The sequence below is a fragment of the Anarrhichthys ocellatus genome, unplaced genomic scaffold, assembly GCF_004355925.1.
Source record: "Anarrhichthys ocellatus isolate YVR2014 unplaced genomic scaffold, GSC_Weel_1.0 scaffold56, whole genome shotgun sequence".
In the NCBI taxonomy this organism is placed as follows: domain Eukaryota; kingdom Metazoa; phylum Chordata; class Actinopteri; order Perciformes; family Anarhichadidae; genus Anarrhichthys; species Anarrhichthys ocellatus.
Genome location: NW_022280086.1, coordinates 680,503 through 701,409, shown reverse-complemented (window position 1 = coordinate 701,409; position 20,907 = coordinate 680,503). Strand labels below are relative to the sequence as shown.

Below are 20,907 nucleotides of genomic sequence, written 5' to 3'. Positions count from 1 at the left end.
CAGAAAGCAGTGTTCATTGTCTCCATTGATCCTATATCTTATGAGCATTGCATGGTCATCTCATTGTCAGAAGATAAATAGTTATTTGTGTTTACAATTTGTCATGTAAAGATAATGATGACGTCCTCTGGAGATGTCACATATTAGTTTGTCATTATCATTAGATGTGTGCATGCCTGCAGACCAGATGTTAACACACGGGTGTATGAGGCAGATTTGAGGCTTTAGTACTAACAAATGTAGAGATAGCTATTGTAGAAGTACAAGAAGCAGCTGTAGTACTACTGGTACTTCTTTTGCTATTCGTACATAATTCATTTCATCGGTAATCTGGCTCCCCTAGGATCCTGGTGTTGGACAAGGGAGAGATGGCAGAGTTTGACTCCCCCTCCAATCTCCTCGCTCAAAGAGGAGCCTTTTACAAGATGGCCAAGGATGCCGGGCTGGTCTGAAGCAGGAGGTGCCTCTTCTTGTTCAGCTGCTCTTCTGAGCTCCTCCCAGGTCATCTCCCAGGTCATCCCAACGGTGTGGAGTTCCTGAGATAAATTGGGGGATTGTTACGATTTAGAGTGTTTGACTATTTAAGCAAGGGCGTTGTTGAGAACAACGGGTTTGGTCTGAGCTGCTCCACCACACACTTCAGTTTTACTACACAATTCTATTCTGCCTGTCCCAAACAAACCTGATTCTTTCTGTTAGCCCAGGTCATATCGCCCTTTATTACATATTCCTGCCCCTTTCATGTACTTTTACTGCCATTTCTGCCATGAACCAGGGGACAAGTTCTAACAAGGGACATACTGAATTTGGCTTTTATTTTGCTAGAGCATTATATCTGTGCTGGAGCAAGGAAGGGGAGTTTTACTTCTATACAGACAGAATTCCCTGCAGTCTGTCGTATAAACAGTTCTCTTCTGGTTGTGGTAACCAGTGCTGAGGTCAGTAGAGGATAAAGAGGCTGTTGTCCTGCAAGTACAAAATCCTATAGTGCCAAAGACTGCCCTCAAACATCTGTTATTTTTGAGATGCAGATTTGAAACATGAGCGCTGATTTGAGAAGCAGGTACATACACAACGCATTCAAATGGACTTTTGGATGTAATTATTGTTTGACCAAACAAGTTGCAGTTAAGACTAAGTGAGAAATTCCTGCCTCACAAATGCTTCGTCCAAATTCTATACCTCATCCAAAGTGTATTCTGTATACTAATCTTTTGTATGTTTTTTTTAGTTGGTAATTAAGAAATCAACACACTTCAGTTTTATACTAACAGGAAATAATGCCAACAGGAAATGACACAATCTGCAGCCTACACTCAGTTTAATTGATACGCCACTGTCGTACAGTATATCTTCTCATTCTAAGGAACATATTAAATATCTGGGCTGCACAGTGGTGTGGCAGCCCTTCTATGCGGAGTTTGCATGTTCTCCTCCTGTCAGCTTGGGTTCCCTCCGGGTTCGCCGGCTTCCTCCCACGTGCCAAAGACATGCAGCTTAGGTTAATCGATGACTCTAAATTGCCCGTAGGCGTGAATGGTTGTCTGTATCTTTGTGTCAGCCCTGGCGACCTGTCCAGGATGAACCCTGCCTTCGCCCACTGTCAGCTGGGATTGGCTCCCCCCCCGGATAGATGGATATAAAATATCTCCAGGCTTATCTTTTAAGCAAGTGATTTACAATTAGTAAGCAGTATGGAACTGGGACACCGCTAATGCTTTGACCAAACAAAGCTAGCTAAAAGGATAGAGAGCATTCCACTTGGTTTGCTCAGTTGAATGTAAGATCATCAGGAGTGTTTGAGCCTTCCTTTCAGAGCGTCATTAGGAGGATGCAGGTATGCCAGCTGATTGGTCAGAAACGGCAGTTCCACTGAGGATGTCACAAACTCAAGCAGTGGTGGTTGGTAACATCAACACATAAATCTCAACAAAACTACAAATGCACAAACTGTTGGATAGATTCCACTTGACTGTTACTTTTCGTCCAGCACTGACTGTTTATTTATTGTGTTCCTTCAGCAAAAGCTTTACATTTATTCATGCAAACTGTTGATTAGGTTAGAGGCTCTACTCATGTAATACATGCTTACTATTACATATTTGTATTTTGTTGATACAAAACAACACTCTGTTGTTCTGAGTTTTATTTGAGTGGAACTCTAATGAGGTCACAATGTGCTGAATGTACACCAAATAGACATTATACTCTTTTTACGTTCATTTTGTTTTTATGTACACATTAAATATATTTAAAATGTTTACAGTTGGCATGTCACGCCTCAAACAAATAGATGCATGCCAACAAGTTAAAAAATAAAACATATGTTGTCAAAGTCTGACTTAAGCTCTCAAAGCAGCTTTTCAATTAATTTGACACTGGTTTATTTCTTTGCATTGTTGTATTTGTTTGTGAGTTATTTTAGTGAATATATTCACTTGAATGACCATTTATAAAGGTACTGTGTAAACAGAGCTCTTGAAATGACATTAAGAAAGAAATCTCATTTTCTAGTGTGCACTAGGAACAGTTTCATGCCCATAGATAATTAATGTCAAAATAAATAATGTATTTGTCTTGAAAAAAACAGAACTGCAGAAATGAAATGCGTGTTTCGAAGAATACAAAATAAATGATAACTTGGTTATAGACGGAGGAAACTATATTGTCATTATGGACCTCAGTATAAATCACTGCTTTGCATTGCCATCATCACTTTATCTTGTGAAGCCATTCATCACGTTCTGCTTCCATTTCGAATACTACACAAGCATCATTATTTTTCTTTCTTGTGGCTAAGTTAACCTGCACATACAAGAAACCATTTAAGGTGCACAAGTAACTGGTTTAAAGGTCTCACCACAAAGTTTTAGTTCACATTTTTACTAATGAGAATATGTCTACAATCTTTGTGGACATATGATGTGCATGTAACTTCAGGAGCTCTGCAGGTATTTTATTCAATTTATTTAAAATAATCAGTCATCTCTATTAACTCTTGTTTTTCACATCACCACAATCCTCTCCTAGAAACTTAGTGTCATGTGTGTGAATTCAGCTCCTGCTAGATTCCGTGTGGCCCTCCTGCTCAGACGGGTTGGTTAGTGTGAGGCTACTGGATGGGAGGACCTCTGTTACCAAGTCATCATTGTGTCTCACTGTTAACATCTGTACACACATGTTGCTGTGGGACATTTAGGGCTAGATAGAGGCTCCTCTCTGTTGGAAAGCAGATAGTCATTCTTTGGGTGATGTCTTAAGTTGTGCTTTTAGTGATCTTGTACAAATTGGATGAAACATGCTTTGGCTGTGTCACAACACAATGTAAAGCATTTTGAGATTAAATAAAGCATATTTTTATTACATATTTATTAATAATAATTTTATGTTTTGTTATGGCAAACATATTAACTAAACTAGTTTAGTCTTGAAAATAAATATATTTTTTTCACTTTGAGTTTGGTTATGCATATTTTGAATACATATTAATTAATTATAATTAAACATGGTCAAGTCACATTCAGATGATACATTCCAGGCATGCTCTATAATTATGCGTTAGCAACATGATATGGCCAATTTTAATGCAAGGGCCTCTTTAATTGTATTTTGAATGCTTAAAATCTAAAGATGATGCATTGAAAAATCATATTTGTTTTATTCATTTGAATTGCCTGTCTTTGTAATATTGTAGACATATGTCTTTTGATAATAAGGTATAAATCAGATTTTGCGGAGAAATCAGCGGAAGACACGGCGGTGCCGTGACTGCGCACTGAACTATGTTTCCCAGCAGTCTTTGTCGTCCGGTGTGAGGGGAAGGAAGGAAGATGGCGGCGGTTGGTGGAATGGAGATACGGGTGCCTTTCTAAATCTACAAAAAAAAGCAGTTATTGCTGTATGTTAGCGGTTGGTCAAATGTAATGCAAGAAGGTGGCTTTGATCAGAGACTGCAAATCACCGGACTACAGGTAAAGCATTACACAACCCGTCTCTGCCTTCAGCTAACGTTGGCTACTGTGCGGAAACATCAGTGAAGCTAGCTAGCTAACGCTCACTGATACCTGCTGCTGACATAACCTCACAGAGGGTGTACGTTAGCTACGTCTTTTATAAACTAAATCCTATGTATCTATGAGCATCGACAAAACAAAGATGTTCAATGTAACAGCCAGGAGCGGTACGTTAACCCTGAAGCCTCCACAGTTGGCTAGTGAGTACACATCGTTAACGTTACAGCAAAATGTGTAACGGTAGGCCTAACGTTCCTTCTGTCTTCTCCATCAACAGGAACAAAATACACAGGCACAGACAGTGAACGGTACACTTACAAAATAGATTTGTACTTTAAATACAAATTCTAAAAGTTATTATTTTACTTTGTTATAGTCATATAGTGTTTTTTTCTTAAAACAAACAATTCAGATGATAAAGAACTAAAAGATTGTAATTTTATGGTTTAAAAAAATGTCAGTAGTTTTAATGATGTAATCTAAACTGTTTATGGCTGTTGTAAACAGGTCATAATTCCCTCTAATATCTATTTATGACCATCATTGTTCCTTTAAACAACTGGATTTATTCAAGTTTCTCACCAACACTACATTTTACAAGATTACATTTGAACACATGATAACATCATCATTTATCTTTGCCCAATACTCATTTTCACTGAACAGAGCCTGAACGCATCATAATGAAACTGAACAGAACCTTCAGTCTCCTGTCAATTTAGACTGATTGGTTGTTTACAATGTAACATGATCAGAGACTAGAAAAGCATACATGATGTCCTGATCACATATTTTACTGAATGTTGGTGGATAACAATGTCAGTAAAACTTTGTTTCACACTGATGGTTAAGATAAACTGTGTAATTAATCCACGGTTCACATGCGTGCTACTGTGAGGGGGATCCGTACGGATCACGGATCAACAGTGGGTCCGTTACACCACTAGTTGTAATTTATCCAAATTAACCAGCTATATCCCAGCAAAATCATTCTCACACCTTTTTAAAGTGATCACAAAGACCACAGGCTGATTTTGCCTCAGTGTTCTCAACATTTCCAGTAGATTTTGATGGTAAGATAAAGACTGCATGTGTCCTGTCCTTTCTAAAGGTTTATTCCTGGATTCCATTTTTCCAGCGTGGCGACCATCCTCCAGGACCCACTGTCTGACTCCAGTTTTCCTGGCCCATGGAATTGACTCCAGCATCAGGCTTCAAACGGAGGCCTGCTGCCTCCTCTTCCCCAAGTGGAGTTAGAGAGACTGCCAGGAGCCCTCCTCCCTGCTCGCCGTCTTTGTCTCCGTCATCGCCGTCATCCGATCCGTCTTCACCCCTGTCTACATCCTCCTCTGTCTGCGGCAACTCCTCAGTTTATCAGAACCATGTAAAAGGTCCGACCCAGGGGACAGAGGTGGCCAGGGTGTCCTCCACTTCTGCCTCTCTAGCAACGCAGTCTTTCTCCACACTTGCACCCAACACCATCTCCTCAAAACTCTTCCCTCACAATTCAGTGCAGCCACGTGTTGATTGTGAAGAAGCAAGCAGGAAAAGGGAGATGTATGATCCTTTCCATCCTACTGAGGGAGTGAAGGGGGAGGAAGGGGAGAAATATGACCCCTTCGACCCCACTGGTTCCCCAGCATCAGATGATGATGATGATGATGGAAGTGGCAAAGTGAGGGGGGTGAAGAGAAATGCTGAGAGAGGAGATGATGAGGAGAAGGAGGAAGAACCTCCAGATTCCACTGAGGCCTTGACTGACCTGCCCAGCCCCTCTCTGTCCACCCAGCTCCCTCTGAGACGGAGAGTAGAATGTAGCTCTGCCAGAGCCAGGGAGCAGAGGTGTGCTGACTCTGATCACTCTGAGATAGAGGAAGGGGAGATTGTTGGGGCTGCTGACAGAGATGGAGGCAATAAGAGACTAGCAGGAGAAACCCTCCCCATAAATTCTCCCAGCGTTTCCTTCTTTGGATCAAAGCCAGAGCGCATCCTCCGGGTGCTGGACGGGGATGGCCTTGTGTCTGTGCGCACAGAGAGCAACTGGGAGGTGGACAGGGAGCCTGAGGATGAGCCCGTGGTAGGAGTGGAGGATCTGAGAAGGAAGTTGGTCAGCAGGCGGAAGGAAAGATATCTCTCCTTTCCTGCTTCCTCTCCTCTCTCTCCTCAGCCACCACCTCCCTCCCATCCTCCAGCTTCTACACCCTCTTCCCCTCTCACACCTCCGATAGAACAAGGCACCAAGAACCGCAGCAAGTCCTCCAAGAATTCCAAGGACTCCGATCGACAGAAAAGCAAGGATAGAAAGGCTGGGGAGAAGGAGGAGAGAAGAAAAAAGAGTAGAAAGGACAAAGAGGGAGGTCGGGAGAGGAGCAAAGAAAAGGAGCGAGGGCACAAGACCGGGAAGGAAGTTAAAGGAAGGAGGAGCAGCAGGAGTAGTAGCCGGAAGAGGAAGAAAAGACATCACAGCAGCCCAGAGGCCTCAAGATCCTGCAACTCTTCAGGAAGAGGGGGCCACACTAGACAGCCTTTTTCAAGCCTACCTGAAGAAAGACCCAGAGAGAAGGAAAGGGAGAAGGAGAGTGACAGAGGAAGAGAGAGAGACAGGGATAGAGAGCAAAATCGGACGAGTAGCCATAGAAGAGATGAAAGAGATCGAGACTCTAGCTCCAGAAAGGCGGAGAAGGAAAGGAAGGGAAGACAACATTCAAGCAGCAGAGAGCGGGGCATTTCAAAGAGGTCCAAAGAAAGCAGTGAAAACAGAGGAGGCGATAGAAACAGGCAGCGTGAGAGGGAACGCCGTCGGGACGGCCGTCCTGTTGTCCCGCCATCTATCCAAGATCTCAATGGGTCTGACCTATTTGCAATTAAGAGAACTATCACAGTCACCACCACCACAACCACCACTACCGTACCCGGCTCCCCAAGACTCACGCCGACCTCTCCCTGTCGGCCCACTCAGGACTCTGACAAGCCCCATAAGAGGAAGAAGAAGAGAAAATGGCACTCCGCTGGAGAAATGGATGACCGGGGAAGTTGTCACAGCCAATCACAGTCGATCTCACCACCAAGGTATCACAGCTACGAGTCAGACCGCTATTCAGACAAACTGGAGATTGACGTGTTGTCTTTGGATGGTGAGGCTTTAGACTCAGACTACCCATCCCTTGAGGATACACCCCCTGCTGCCCTGCCTCCAGAACCACCAGTCCCCAGCCCCAAAACTAAAACTACCCCCAAGACTGGAAGACATCACCCGAAAAAGAAATCTCACGCATTAAAGAAAATTGACCAATCCTCCTCCTCCTCCTCCTCTAAAGGCAAATGTCTCTCCTCACTGACAGTCACCTCGGGCTCTGCTGCCGCCTCATCGGGCCTCCCCCCAGCAAAGCGAGCCAGGAAGATGGGAAAGGACAAAGACCGGAACAAAGGAAGCAGAAAGGATTTGGGTCACTCTGGCAAATCCAAGAAAGAGAGCGGCGGCAGTCGGAAAGGCAAGCTTCAGTCGAAAGTGTCTGTGCTGGTGCGTGAGGGCGTGAGCAGCACCACAGGGACTTCAGTTGGCTCTGGAAAGCTGGGCATGGACCTATTAGGGCCAGGGGGTACAGGAGGGGGTGCTGGGGGCTCTGTGGTGGGTGGCTCAATTGCAGTAGTCTTCTGCAGGGACAATGAGAGCAGGTCTCCGTTCCTCAAACCTTGCTCAGAGCCGCTGTCACTGGGCAACCGTAGTAAAGATCTGGCCAGTATGGGGAAGCGTAGCAGCCTTGTTGCACCACCATCCTCCCTAACCAGTCCTGCAGGACTGAAATCTAAGAAAACAAAACCAAGCTCCATCACATCCACCTCCTCCTCTGCCTCCTCCCCCTCATCATCTCTGGCAACCAAGCACCGCCGTCGCCTGGCCAAGAAGTCAAGAGAAAAAGGTGGAGCTGTCGGGCTGACGGCTGGAGACGACGGCCAAACAAAAGCCCAGTCTGAGGGCTGGGGGGGAGCCTCCTTAGATGTTCAGTCTGCCATCGGAGATGGGAGCAAGTCAGTCAGTCCGCATACTAGCCAAGCTGGCCCTTTACCCTGTTCTTCCTCCTCTTCCTCCTCCTCCTCCTCTTCCTCCTCTACCAGTGTGCTCCCACCACCCTCCTCGCCCCCCCACACGCCTCCACCCTCCATGGCTCCTTTGCGGGACACCAGGGAGTCTTCGCCAGACTCTCAGACTGTGGACAGCAGCTGTAAGACTCCAGACCCTTCTTTCCTAGCTGAGGACTGTCCAACCCAGACCAGCCCCACGCTCCCAGCATCCAGTCCGTCCAGCCTGTCCACCCCCCAGGGAGCTGGCCTCAGCATTGCCTTGTCTACACCCACTGCCAAGCCCCCTCTTCCAGATGATGCTCCCAAATCCCTGGCCTCACCTCCATGCTCGTCCTCTTCGGCAGGCTGCGGTTTCACTTCCCTTTCTCTGCCTCTGTCTTCGTCAGACCCGTCCTCCTCCTCTGTGTCCTCCTCGTCTGCTAGTAAGCCTCCTCCCCCCCCCCCTCCAGCAGCACCTGCCCTTCCCTGGAGTCTGCAGACAGGGGTGGACTGCACAACTGGAGGAGTCCTAGCGTGTGAGTACCCTCCATAGATGTACAGTCTGCCATGTTGTTACCAAATAGTCACACCTTGAAGGGGCATACAAAGGGTTAGAGTCCGAACCAGGGAATTGGAGGGATCATGTCTCATAGGTTTTTTTAAAGGTCTATGTCCCTAGTGTTGGAAATGTAAGCAAAGGTAGCTTTCTATGTGCTGTCACTCTTTTTTTTTTTTTTTTTTTATCTCCATAATTACAACTTCCCCATATTTTTTGATTATTTTAAACATAATGCCAGTTGAAAAGAGGGTATCCTACACAGAATATCATGAAGCCATACATAATCATAAAGCTTAGACTATAATTTATCTACCAGTCACATTTTCATGACACTGAGGAGAACAGAATTTGATCTTTGACCTCTAACACTATAATAAGGCAAATGCCCTTATAACTAGCTTCATATTAATCTGATGTGCCTACCTGCCATAAAGCTTCAAAATGATACATTACATGAATAACATTTCTTATCAGAACAAACTTAACTCTGATCCAATGTTTACAACTTTGCATTGGATTCTGTTATTAGTTGTAAATAGCTTTGTAAGCAGCAGAGGCACAAAATAGTACAAAACTCAAAAAACTGTCCTCAGAAATGTATTCTCTACCAGCTTTATATTTATACCCCATTGTCAATATAAACATGTTAGAACTATTCTGTAAACCTGAAAATTTTCGCTTTTTCATAAAAGCATGAAATTTGATGTACCGTGAACGTTTTTAAACATGGAGCCATTTAACTTTCTGCCATAATATGTACTGCGCATCATATACTCAATATGATATAATGTGCAGGAAAACTCTCCAGACTTTAATCCTCCTTCAACGGAACATGTAAACTGAACATGTGGAAGGGTACATGTTCATGTACGCAAAAACATGTCCACAAGACAAGCACCTCTAGTCCTCAATCTGTTACTGTGGATCAATAGGACCCATCCTGTCTTACTGATCCAGTGATGTATAAAGTACCCAAAAGCCATACTTGAGTAAAAGTAAAGATACTTTTGAAAAGATACTGGAAAATGACTCCAGTAAAAGTCACCTATTAGAATACTACTTGAGTAAAAGTCTTAAAGTATCTGATATTTACTGTACTTGAGTATCAAAAGTAATTTTCTGATATTAAATGTACTTAAGTATTGAAAGTAAAAGTACAAGTAAATGCTGTTAATAAAAAAGCAAAGGGTCAGAATTATGAAGTTTATTATTTTAAGTGCTGTGGCACCAGGACCAAGGACATGGAGTTGTGTTGAACATAATTGGGTTGGCTGTGATCCATCCAGGAGCAACAATGTTCAACATAATATATTGTACATAAGTATACTTTTGCATCTACTATGAACTTATCATAATTCTCCGAAAAGCAATATGACACTATGAAGGAGTTGTAACAGTGCGTTTATAAGTATGCTCATTCCGACTAGAGGATGTAGAGGGCAAATGCATCATATTGTGTTCAGCAAAACATATCCACTTGATGCATCAGGTCAGTGTTGTGAGAAAGGACACCTGCCTTGTAAACTCCTGTGGGCCTGATTTGAACACAATAGGCAAAGGTTTTGCTCAAGCTGAATCTGCAATTGGGCGACTACTACCATCATAACTCCATCTGATCATCCACAAAATGACTCAAATATCAAAACATGATCAATACTAAAGCAGCACCGAAAGTAACAACCCAGTCATTACTGGAAACTGAAAAATGTCCTGTTCATCTTCAAAAGAAGTTGGTTTTCAAAATTGCGAGAATTCAGCCTCGCTCTTCTTGGGCTGAAGACTAGTCCTGCGATGCTAACCAGCCTTTCACAGGCCGCTGAGGCAGGTAGAGGTGTGTTCAGCTTCACACACAGCTTGCGCACAGCTGGGAAGGATTCCCCTAATGCTCGCGGCTCCTGTCAACCCTATGGTGTGGTGGCTAGCTAACGTTAAGTTAGCTAACGTTAGCCAACTAGTGCTGCAATGATTATAGCTAAGATGACTCAAATCAACAAAATCTCACAACTGTCAACACTTCCTCAGCTCACTAACTCGCTAGCGATCCACGGGTGTTGGTCTTCGTCACCACCGTCGTTTGTTGCGGGAGTAGCAGGTGCTTCCGTCATGAAATCAGTCATCGTAGAGTGGAATTATATTAATGTAGTCGCTTGCTAGCTATAGCATCCTGGGCATCACTGGGAATCAAAACACCGCGGCTTTGAGAGCACTTGTTTGCAATTGCGCATTAACGTGATTAACCAATGATTTAACTTGCAAGCTAGGACCACTGATTCACCAAACCTGCTTGCTTGCAGTCTCTGTTCCACCACAGTCCCCGACACTGATCTCATGATTCATTTTTTTCTAAAGATAGATTTGATTTTGTAGCGAGTAACGAAGGTTTCAGGGGAAATCTATCGGAGTAAAAGTATCAGTTTTCTTTGCAAAATGTAGTGAAGTAAAAGTAAAAGTCAACAGAAATATAAATAGTAAAGTACAGATATCCAAAAAAAACGACTTAAGTACAGTAACGAAGTATTTCTACTTCGTTACTGTACACCACTGTACTGATCAGGCTTAAGATGGCTCAGTTCATTACTGCAACTGCTAGGGTTGATGTGGAACGGCCCAAATAATGGCAGAAACTGTTTTTTTTTTTTTTTATTATTATTTTTTATTCTAATGTACACACATAAGGGGGCCCTTATGTGTGTACATTAGAATCCAATGAAAATCCCTGTGCTATGATGAGGGGTTGTCCTCAGCCTTTGATGGCATTTCTTGCAGCATGATGAGTTTGGCAGCGGGACGAAGACAGGTGCCTTCCTCTAAAGACACCTCTACCACTCTGATCCTGCTGCCAGGTACATCGTAAATGCAAAAAACCACCTCCGTGCACAGCTCTGTATCAATGTGGAGGAGACCATGAAGAATAGGCTCAACCACAACAGTTCAACAAACCTGTTTCTGACATGTTTACGTCCTTTTGAATATTGTTCTATTCAAGGATCATTTATTGTCATTATGCAACACAGGGATGCACAACACAATAAACACACAACAGACAAAACCAAAACAGTTTTACATTCCTGTGCTGCATTTTTGGGATTTGCATCATAAGGAATTTAAACTGCAGCAACAAAAACAATTCTCTGGGCAGATAATATGGCCGACATCTTCACATTAAGAATTCAACATGCTGGAAACATTGTCCATCAACTCTGACTGTTTGAGCACCAAGCATCAGGATGTGAACACAGAGTCCTCCTCTGGTCCACCAGAGTCCTGCTCTCTGTCCTGATGTCTGCCCGTCAAGTGCAGCTTGATCCGGGATCTCTTTACAGTAACTATATTGTCAGGGTCAATGAACAAAAGGATTAAGCTTTAAAAACATTACACGACATGCATGCATGTGACAGACATGATATAATGAAATCAAGCTTAGGTTCTCAGACATTGGTCTTAACAACATACCTGAATTTATCATACAGTAATCCTTGACCACCAAAACATAGGGTAGACATCCCCTTTTATCTGTTATCATATTTGGTATATTTAAAATACAGAAAGTGAAATGGCCACCATGATGCATTTTTGTGATGGACCCGAAGCTGTACAAGGACGGCACGATTCAAGCTTTTATGAAAAAGTGAATATCAATTTCCCATTTCACCTGGTCTATAACCCACAGCTACTGAATAGGGGCCTCATCACTTGTGTTTATGTTTATATTGACAATGGGTTTTGAGTGGGAAAATATAAAATAATGGATAAACCTGGAAGCGAATTGGTTCCTTAAGTGTATTATTTTGTTCAGCGTTGAGATGCTCCTCCTCCATCACTGACGTCCTGCCGTTGTTGAATCAGCAAACAAATACTGTATCCGTCTGTGTTCACCCACAGCGCTACGATACCTCATATTATTAGAGACCAAACTGTGTGTAAACCATATGGTACTAACAATGAAAAAGACGCCGACGTTTTTACGCCAAGATGATGTTATTTTGAGTGTTGATGGAGCTGCTACAATGTTAGCTTAGCATAGCACCAATCGATCCGAGCTCCATTGAGAAAACAAGTGTTTTAAAAGTGATTTGTTTGTCGTCTTGCGGAGAGAGCTAACAAAACATGAATTCAGACTTTTTACAAATCTGCATCATTACGTAGTTATTTCGTCAACCCTTGCTGTCCGTTTATTGCAGTTAAATCACAGCAAAATCTGTTTATTTGGTGTTCATACAGCTGTAGTAAACCATCTCGACACAGTGAATACACCTCGATGAAATCCACCGATCGCCTCCAGATGAACCCAGACGGCCTTTAGTTTCCCGGGATATCTGGGACTTCCACAACAACTGTAACAAGTATAAGCAGAAATAGAGGTTATTTCTTTTATGGTTGATGGCGGAAGTAAAAAGCCTCCTGTGGACAGGTGTTGTAAATGAGCGTTTCGCTACAAACACAGTGCACCTGGTCCTTGTGCATAAATGTATATTACAATTCTAATGCCACTGTTGCGTATCAAATAAAATAAACATAACATAGTTGATAACTGTTTCCATGGAGATAAGCCACTCCTCGCGTCATTCGTCTAGCGCGAATGATGTGAACAACCACAAATGATCCCGTAAGTAATGAGAGGAGAAAATTAGCTTTGCATTTGGTGCGAATGCAGCATTAGCTTTACAGTGATATATGACTTCATGATACCCTCTTTTATATCGGCTTTTTGTTTAAACTGGCCAAGTATTTTGGAAATATTGCAATGAAAAAAGTAATAAATAGCCACCTTTGCTACAATGCTATGCATGCAATGCTTGTGAAAAATAAAGCAGGAAAGTTTTGTATTCGGAGTTGATTGGCTCATAGAGATAAATAACATATTACATGTTGCCTTGTCATGTATGTTATGTTTATCAATTCCTGTTCTGAAACAAATGGTCTTCATCATTCTTCCTTTCAGTGACCGCTCTGCTCTTCAAAATGGAGGAGGCCAATATCGCCAGCAGAGCCAAAGCACAAGAGTTCATTCAAGCAACCAGCCAGGTCAGAGACGCTGTCCCTCTGTGGCCAAACTGGACATGAAGAGAACATGAGACCCTTGTGATTTTGTTTGTCAGAGCTCAGTCCTATTGAAGGAGGCGGGTGATGAATGGGGATGAAATCTGGTCTGACTGTGCCTTTACTTTGTCTCATGTCTCTCATGCAGATTCTCTCACAGGCCAATCAAAGCCAGTCCCAGCAGCTGGCTCCTCCCTCCTCAGCCTCCTCCTCACAGATCCCTCCCCCTCCCTCTCTCCCTCCGCCTCCCGGTCTGAGCCCAGCCCAGTTCATCCTCCACAGCTCTCTTCCATTGGTTGGCTGCACCAAAACCCCTCCCTCTCTCCTACACCCCTCCATAGGTGGTGGATGTGCACAGACCCCACCCTTCATCATGCCCGTGGGGCTGTCAGGACTTACTGGGAGCTCTGGTGACACTGGATGGGACAATGAGAGCAAAGACCCTGATAAGGTCAGTTCAGGTTCATGCATGATCAGGACAGTTTGCTCTCTGTTATCCTGTTAACATTACGTCAGAGTGGTAACTGTACATCTGTGTCATGTACACAACTGCTATTTATAGGTAGATACTGGTGCGACATGTCTTTGGAAAGCTAAGATTCTTGTGATTTGATTTATGCAAACCATTTCAAGATACAATCACAACAGCAGGTACACTCAACGCCTCTGTCAGACCACCAACCAACAAACAAGCAGTTACAAAATCGAGGCAACTCTCCGATGAAGCTTCATAAAAATCCACCCCTCGATAATATTCTGACAAAAACTGTCTTGTTACATTGCCAGAGGTCCAGACGATCCAATCCAGTAAAATATTTAGTCCAAAACACATTATTACGTCCATAAATACCCACGGACTGCTGTTGCATCATTTCAAATTAGCCGGCAGATATGCCTAACTCTCTATGTATCTTCGAACGTAACTTCAGTTTGCATGTAAACATTGAAGCTCTCTGTGTCTCAAAATGGCGGCTGCAGTCTGACGTTTCGATTGACACCTCATTTGACCTATTAGGAGCTTCCCTGTCCGATCCACAGCGTACAATAGCCAACGAGAGTCCGCGTTGAAGGAAAGTATCTGCCCCTCTTCTTTCGTGTAAAGCTCGAGCCAATAGCAACCGATCGTCCGATGACTGACACTTCATATAGCCAATGAAATTTCAAAAATAACGATTTATACAGCTTCAGGGGTTAGATTTATAGGCAGAACGTGGAAGTAACTGCGTAACAGGGAGTCAGGTACCTACGTCAATGCGTTAAATGCAAAGTGTGGTTTTGGAGACTTTAGGAAAGTAAATAATGGTAAAATAACTTATAGATAACTGTATATCGACATAAAAAAGCTTTAGTTTGAATTATGAATGCACATTTTTACACAGCCTAGGTATTACCATGGGTCTCCAAATGTCCTTTTTTGGAAAGCGCCTAGACATACCCTTAGTAAAACATGTGTAGAATATTCATTTTCTGTGGTATTGTTATCAAATTTGAACTTGGACTAGGTCAGGCTTCATGCTGTGGTCCCATTGTGTTTTCCAGCTAATAAGTCCCAGCTATAGTCATCTGCAGGCATCTGTTTGCAAAATAATATTCAGGCGGAAATAAAAACCTTCTACTTCAGTGTGTTCAAACTTGTATTACTCAATGCCAGTAGCACTTACAGTGATTCGCACTATTGTGGGAAAAACTTCAGAGTGTTACCTTTCAAAAGAGACCAAAACCGTGCATGTACTCCAAATGGTTCAAGAACAGCTTTCAATTTACTTTGGGTATGCCTTGGATTGGCGTTTTAGGCTAATTTTACTCAGTGACACATCAACTCTTGCTGCTTCTTGTCAACGTCTACCCAATATTTCTGTCTCAGCCAAAATGATTTCAGTCTGCAATGTTATCATTGTTACTTTCTTGAATAACGTGAAAATATTCATATAGTTTCATACATTCATTACAGAAGCTATAACTGAAACCATTTGTATATTAAAGTATTTTACTGATTTAGCATTTGGATAAGAAGTAAAAAAAAAAAAAAAAAATATGGGACAAATAATGTAGACCCAGTTTGTTCATGAACAAAAAACAGTAACACCGGATATTAGCATGGCTGGTCAAAGTTTATAAACCTAGTCTTGAGTCAAAATTCCATATCTGTCAACCTAACTGTAAAGTAAAAAGGGAGCGGTATTGAACTCTAACCTTTCCGTTAACTTTCGAAGTCCTTCGCTCGCTCCCGATCTGCGCCGTTTGAATGAGTTTACCGTGAATTTCAGCATATAGGTGCACTAACATGTAAGTGTCTGCTGAGTTGACCGCAGTCTCGCAGTCACAGGTCTGATTAAGAAGCGCTCCATTTATTTATTTGTTTAGAAAGTTCGGGGGCATTTTTTGCCCCTCTCCTAGTGATATCGGGGGCAAAATTAAATTTCTTAGGGGCAGTTTTGCCCTTTGCCGTCGTGTATTTCCAACGCTGTGGCTGACATGATAAATTGTTCATAATGTAACAATAAGTGAATTACAATAGCATTTCTCTCTGGCAGCAGATTGATGGAATTAGTGCTGTGGAAAAATGTACATTGCGCTAAACCTCTAAAGACAATAGGTTAACCTATGCCCCCCCGGGAGAATCTTACTTTAAATATGAGCTTTAAAATGTAGCATTCTGGTGTACTCTGAGAATAAAATGAAGTGATAGGACAATATTTACTTTAAGCAAAAAAACTAATTTAATATTCAGTTATTAATCAGTATTTCAACTCTAGTTGAACAGCTGGCTAGTTAGCTTTTTATTATTTTTTCTATCAATATTACTATTATTAACCTTTATTTGGACAAAATCCATTGAGACCGAGGTCTCATTTTCAAAAACAAAGATAGCAAGAGTAGCGAGAACCATCGCCTATACAAAATAAAGTGATTAGTTTTCATTGAACCCTGTTACTGTATGGCTTAATATTAACTTCTACTGTTACTGTACGGCTTCATATTAACGGTTTAATGAGTGACCGCGTGAACTGAACCGGAACACGTGGGGGCTGCATGTTTCATCACGTTACATCTTTTTCATCCTAAATCACGATAATGACGAACGTTAACAGTCCACAAAGTTCCGCATGCAGTGGACGTCAACTTAACCCAGCAAGTCTGAATGGTAACGGAACATAACGTAACTTAAACTTTAAACGCCAATACACAATGCACTAACGTGATATCAAGCTGACTAGCTTTCCATGTAGACATCTTAACGCTGACTGGCCAAGACTCAACATGTCACATGAAAGATGTTTTATTGTGAAGATCACTACATCACCTTTTTTGTCTCACTCTAATCTGAGAAACGCTGGCTGGCCAGTTGACCCCCCCCCCCCCAAAAAAAAAAACTACGGATTTACACAATTCACGTGGATGACTTATTTTGTTTCAAAAGGGCGAATTTCGCCGAAAAGCGACACGTTTGCAGGTATGAGTATGAGCAGTTACCATGCTAGAAAAAAACGCAAGTTGAATTTCTTTGATAATTTATTTTATAAAAATTGGAGAACAATGGAATCTATACAGCTGCTGGTCATATAATTAGAATATCATCAAAAAGTTGATTATTTCACTAATTCCATTCAACTGAAACTTGTCTATTATATTCATTCATTACACACAGACTGATATATTTCAAATGTTTATTTCTTTTAATTTTGATGATTATAACTGACAACTAAGGAAAATCCCAAATTCAGTATCTCAGAAAATTAGAATATTGTGAAAAGGTTCAATATTGAAGAGACCTGGTGCCACACTCTAATCAGCTAATTAACTCTAAACACCTGCAAAGGCCTTTAAATGGTCTCTCAGTCTAGTTCTGTAGGCTACACAATCATGGGGAAGACTGCTGACTTGACAGTTGTCCAAAAGACGACCATTGACACCTTGCACAAGGAGGGCAAGACACAAAAGGTGATTGCAAAAGAGGCTGGCTGTTCACAGAGCTCTGTGTCCAAGCACATTAATAGAGAGGCGAAGGGAAGGAAAAGATGTGGTAGAAAAAAGTGTACAATCAACAAGGATAACCGCACCCTGGAGAGGATTGTGAAACAAAACCGATTCAAAAATGTGGGGGAGATTCAGAAAGAGTGGACTGCAGCTGGAGTCAGTGCTTCAAGAACCACTACGCACAGACGTATGCGAGACATGGGTTTCAGCTGTCGCATTCCTTGTGTCAAGCCACTCTTGAACAACAGACAGCGTCAGAAGCGTCTCGCCTGGGCTAAACACAAAAAGGACTGGACTGCTGCTGAGTGGTCCAAAGTTATGTTCTCTGATGAAAGTAAATTTTGCATTTCCTTTGGAAATCAGGGTCCCAGAGTCTGGAGGAAGAGAGGAGAGACACAATCCACGTTGCTTGAGGTCCAGTGTAAAGTTTCCACAGTCAGTGATGGTTTGGGGTGCCATGTCATCTGCTGGTGTTGGTCCAATGTGTTTTCTGAGGTCCAAGGTCAACGCAGCCATATACCAGGAAGTTTTAGAGCACTTCATGCTTCCTGCTGCTGACCAACTTTATGGAGATGCAGATTTCATTTTCCAACAGGACTTGGCACCTGCACACAGTGCCAAAGCAACCAGTACCTGGTCTAAGGACCATGGTATCCCTGTTCTTAATTGGCCAGCAAACTCGCCTGACCTTAACCCCATAGAAAATCTATGGGGTATTGTGAAGAGGATGATGCGAAATACCAGACCCAGCAATGCAGAAGAGCTGAAGGCCACTATCAGAGCAACCTGGGCTCTCATAACACCTGAGCAGCGCCACAGACTGATCGACTCCATGCCACGCCGCATTGCTGCAGAAATTCAGGCAAAAGGAGCCCCAACTAAGTATTGAGTGCTGTACATGCTCATACTTTTCATGTTCATACTTTTCAGTTGGCCAAGATTTCTAAAAATCCTCTCTTTGTATTGGTCTTAAGTAATATTCTAATTTTCTGAGATACTGAATTTGGGATTTTCCTTAGTTGTCAGTTATAATCATCAAAATTAAAAGAAATAAACATTTGAAATATATCAGTCTGTGTGTAATGAATGAATATAACAGACAAGTTTCAGTTTTTGAATGGAATTAGTGAAATAAATCAACTTTTTGATGATATTCTAATTATATGACCAGCACCTGTATATCCAACATTTTCCCTATAGTTTTTTACAACCTCTACTTAGTCTCTCCTGTCCCCTTTCACAGAATTTCTGTCAATCTTGGCTTCCTAGTTGCGTGGAGGAGCGCACAATTGAATGTTTTTTTTACAGAATCTGGTTTATTTGGAGCAAGATTTTGAATATAACGATTTTTATGAAATATCATAATTTGAAGCTTCTCTTTGGCTGCTTTTTTCTTGGGAAATCGTTTGTCACACATGATTAAAGAAAACATACTTTTCGATTCAGAGGTTCAGAGGGTTAACTGTGTTTGTAAAAGCGTGATAAAGAAAAAATGTCTTATTATTCTTATTCCATTAATTTAACATTTCTCTTACCTGAATTGCCCAGTACCTGAAGAAGCTGCACACCCAGGAGCGGGCCGTGGAGGAGGTGAAGCTCGCCATCAAACCGTACTATCAGCGCAAAGACATCAACAAGGACGACTACAAAGACATCCTCAGGAAAGCAGTGCATAAGGTCAGCCTCAGCACACGCATCATGGGACAGAGAAACACACTGGTTAGTTAGATCAGTGAGTGTACCTCAATGCACATCTTAGGTCTTAGGGTTAGGTCACTACATGGAGTTTGAGAAATGCTTACAAACAACAAGTCAAGCTGACTGATAAAGCAACAGTAGTATCTATTCCCACAATTAAAATACGTCAACAAAATACAGGTATAAACGCATGTCTTTTGGATTGCAACAGGCTAATAAATCACTCTGTGTCAATGTCTCAGATCTGCCACAGCCGCACTGGAGAAATCAACCCGGTCAAAGTCAGCAACCTCGTGAAGCTGTACGTCCAGCGCTACAAATACTTCCGGAAACATGGACGCAGAATGGATGAGGAAGAGAGGGATGACAGGGAGCTGCATTCCTCTTTCTGATACTTAAAACATGTCCTCCCACCGCCTTCTGCTCAAGTCCTGGGCAATCCACTGATTGTTTTTATCTATTGTTTTTTTTAATCGTTTTCATAGCCCACCGTGTCTATGCTTAAAGTGATCTTCTGGAAGCCCCCTTCCCCTTATCTCTATGATCTCACTGTAAATATGTTTCCCATAGAAAATGTATTATGTATACATGTCCAGGATGTGGATGCTGTCATGCACAGCTGTGTGATCTAATACAGTCCAGTACACCAACCCTGCAATAAATACTGCCTTTTAGATTTTGTTGACTGTGTCCATAAGAAGCTTCGCTATGGACGGCACTGACTGCTGAGCCATTTTTTTCAATAGCATTGAATTAGCTAGTTGAATCATGCTACTTTGTCTACCCCATCACTATGTGTATAAAAATCCAAGCCGAGGGGAGATGTAACACCCTCTAGCACACACCAAAAGATGTTGTACAATAGTGTAAGAACACTACACCACGTTTCCCCTCCCTCCCATCTCTGTGCAGACAGTAGGATGGTTCATATAGCCTCTCTGTTGATGCTCTTTGGTTCTGCTGCTGTTTTGTGTGCATGTGATACTGAGGTTGAGAAAGTTGCTAAATCTCTTTATCCAATGACTTGCCCAACAAAATATAAATGTTGCTTGAAAACCAGTTTGCAATAGAATGACCATATTCATTTAGTCTGTCGTCTGTACTTTCATTCCATATTCTAGAGAACTTCATGGATGAAACTTCTTGGTAAATCCCAAACATTGGTATAGAATGCTGACACTAAACATAACGTCATATAGACTAAGATGAGATTATTGATCTCCAGAGGGGAATGTCAGGTGTTGCAACAGCACATAACAGAAATAAGTACAGATAAATCGAAACAAGTATTAAAAAAGAAGTAAATAAAATAAGAATGAAAATATAAACTATATAAGAGCAATTCAACTCAAAATGTTAGGTCAAGCAGTACACACAGTACCCATGACCAGTGTTGTGCTTACACTGATGCAGTGTTGTGCTGGGGGTAAAGTCAAAAGGGATTGGCATAGTCTGTGGTCTCTACGGCTAGTGTTCAGTCTGGTGGCCGTGGACACAAATGAGTGCTGTGTTAGCACCTGAGTGGGATGATCTGGTGTATGAATGAGCTGCCCATCT

General features: G+C 42.2%; 2 protein-coding genes across 3 annotated transcripts in view; both read left to right on the top strand.

Annotated features, from left to right (window-relative positions):
• Positions 1 to 1,490, top strand: part of abcc1 (ATP binding cassette subfamily C member 1 (ABCC1 blood group)) — a 30,937-nt gene extending 29,447 nt beyond the window's left edge. Inside the window, exon 31 of the mRNA XM_031871072.1 lies at positions 344 to 1,490. Coding sequence (XP_031726932.1) covers positions 344 to 452 — 109 coding nt within the window. The 3' untranslated portion in view covers positions 453 to 1,490. The remainder of the gene's footprint in view (positions 1 to 343) is intronic.
• A 2,194-nt stretch (positions 1,491 to 3,684) lies between these two features.
• Positions 3,685 to 20,438, top strand: scaf1 (SR-related CTD-associated factor 1). Of its 2 annotated transcripts, none has more exons than XM_031871074.1 (6): positions 3,685 to 3,971; positions 5,152 to 8,611; positions 13,577 to 13,659; positions 13,823 to 14,125; positions 19,201 to 19,329; positions 19,593 to 20,438. In XM_031871074.1, exons 2-6 carry the CDS (start codon positions 5,203 to 5,205, stop codon positions 19,740 to 19,742), a joined length of 4,074 nt encoding a protein of 1,357 aa, XP_031726934.1. In that variant the 5' UTR covers positions 3,685 to 3,971; positions 5,152 to 5,202; the 3' UTR covers positions 19,743 to 20,438. The 2 variants fall into 2 exon arrangements, with proteins under 2 accessions (XP_031726934.1, XP_031726933.1); XM_031871073.1 differs by having other exon boundaries at positions 5,125 to 8,611.
• Positions 20,439 to 20,907: the final 469 nt, after the last annotated feature.

What these genes read in the sequence shown, in the direction of transcription:
- scaf1 (XM_031871074.1), top strand. Translation starts at nt 5,203, where the DNA reads ATGGAATTGACTCCAGCATCAGGCTTCAAACGGAGGCCTGCTGCCTCC. An exon ending in AACTGGAGGAGTCCTAGCGT is followed by an intron (nt 8,612 to 13,576) that starts GTGAGTACCCTC and finishes TCTTCCTTTCAG; the next exon opens with TGACCGCTCTGCTCTTCAAA. An exon ending in TCAGGAAAGCAGTGCATAAG is followed by an intron (nt 19,330 to 19,592) that starts GTCAGCCTCAGC and finishes TCAATGTCTCAG; the next exon opens with ATCTGCCACAGCCGCACTGG.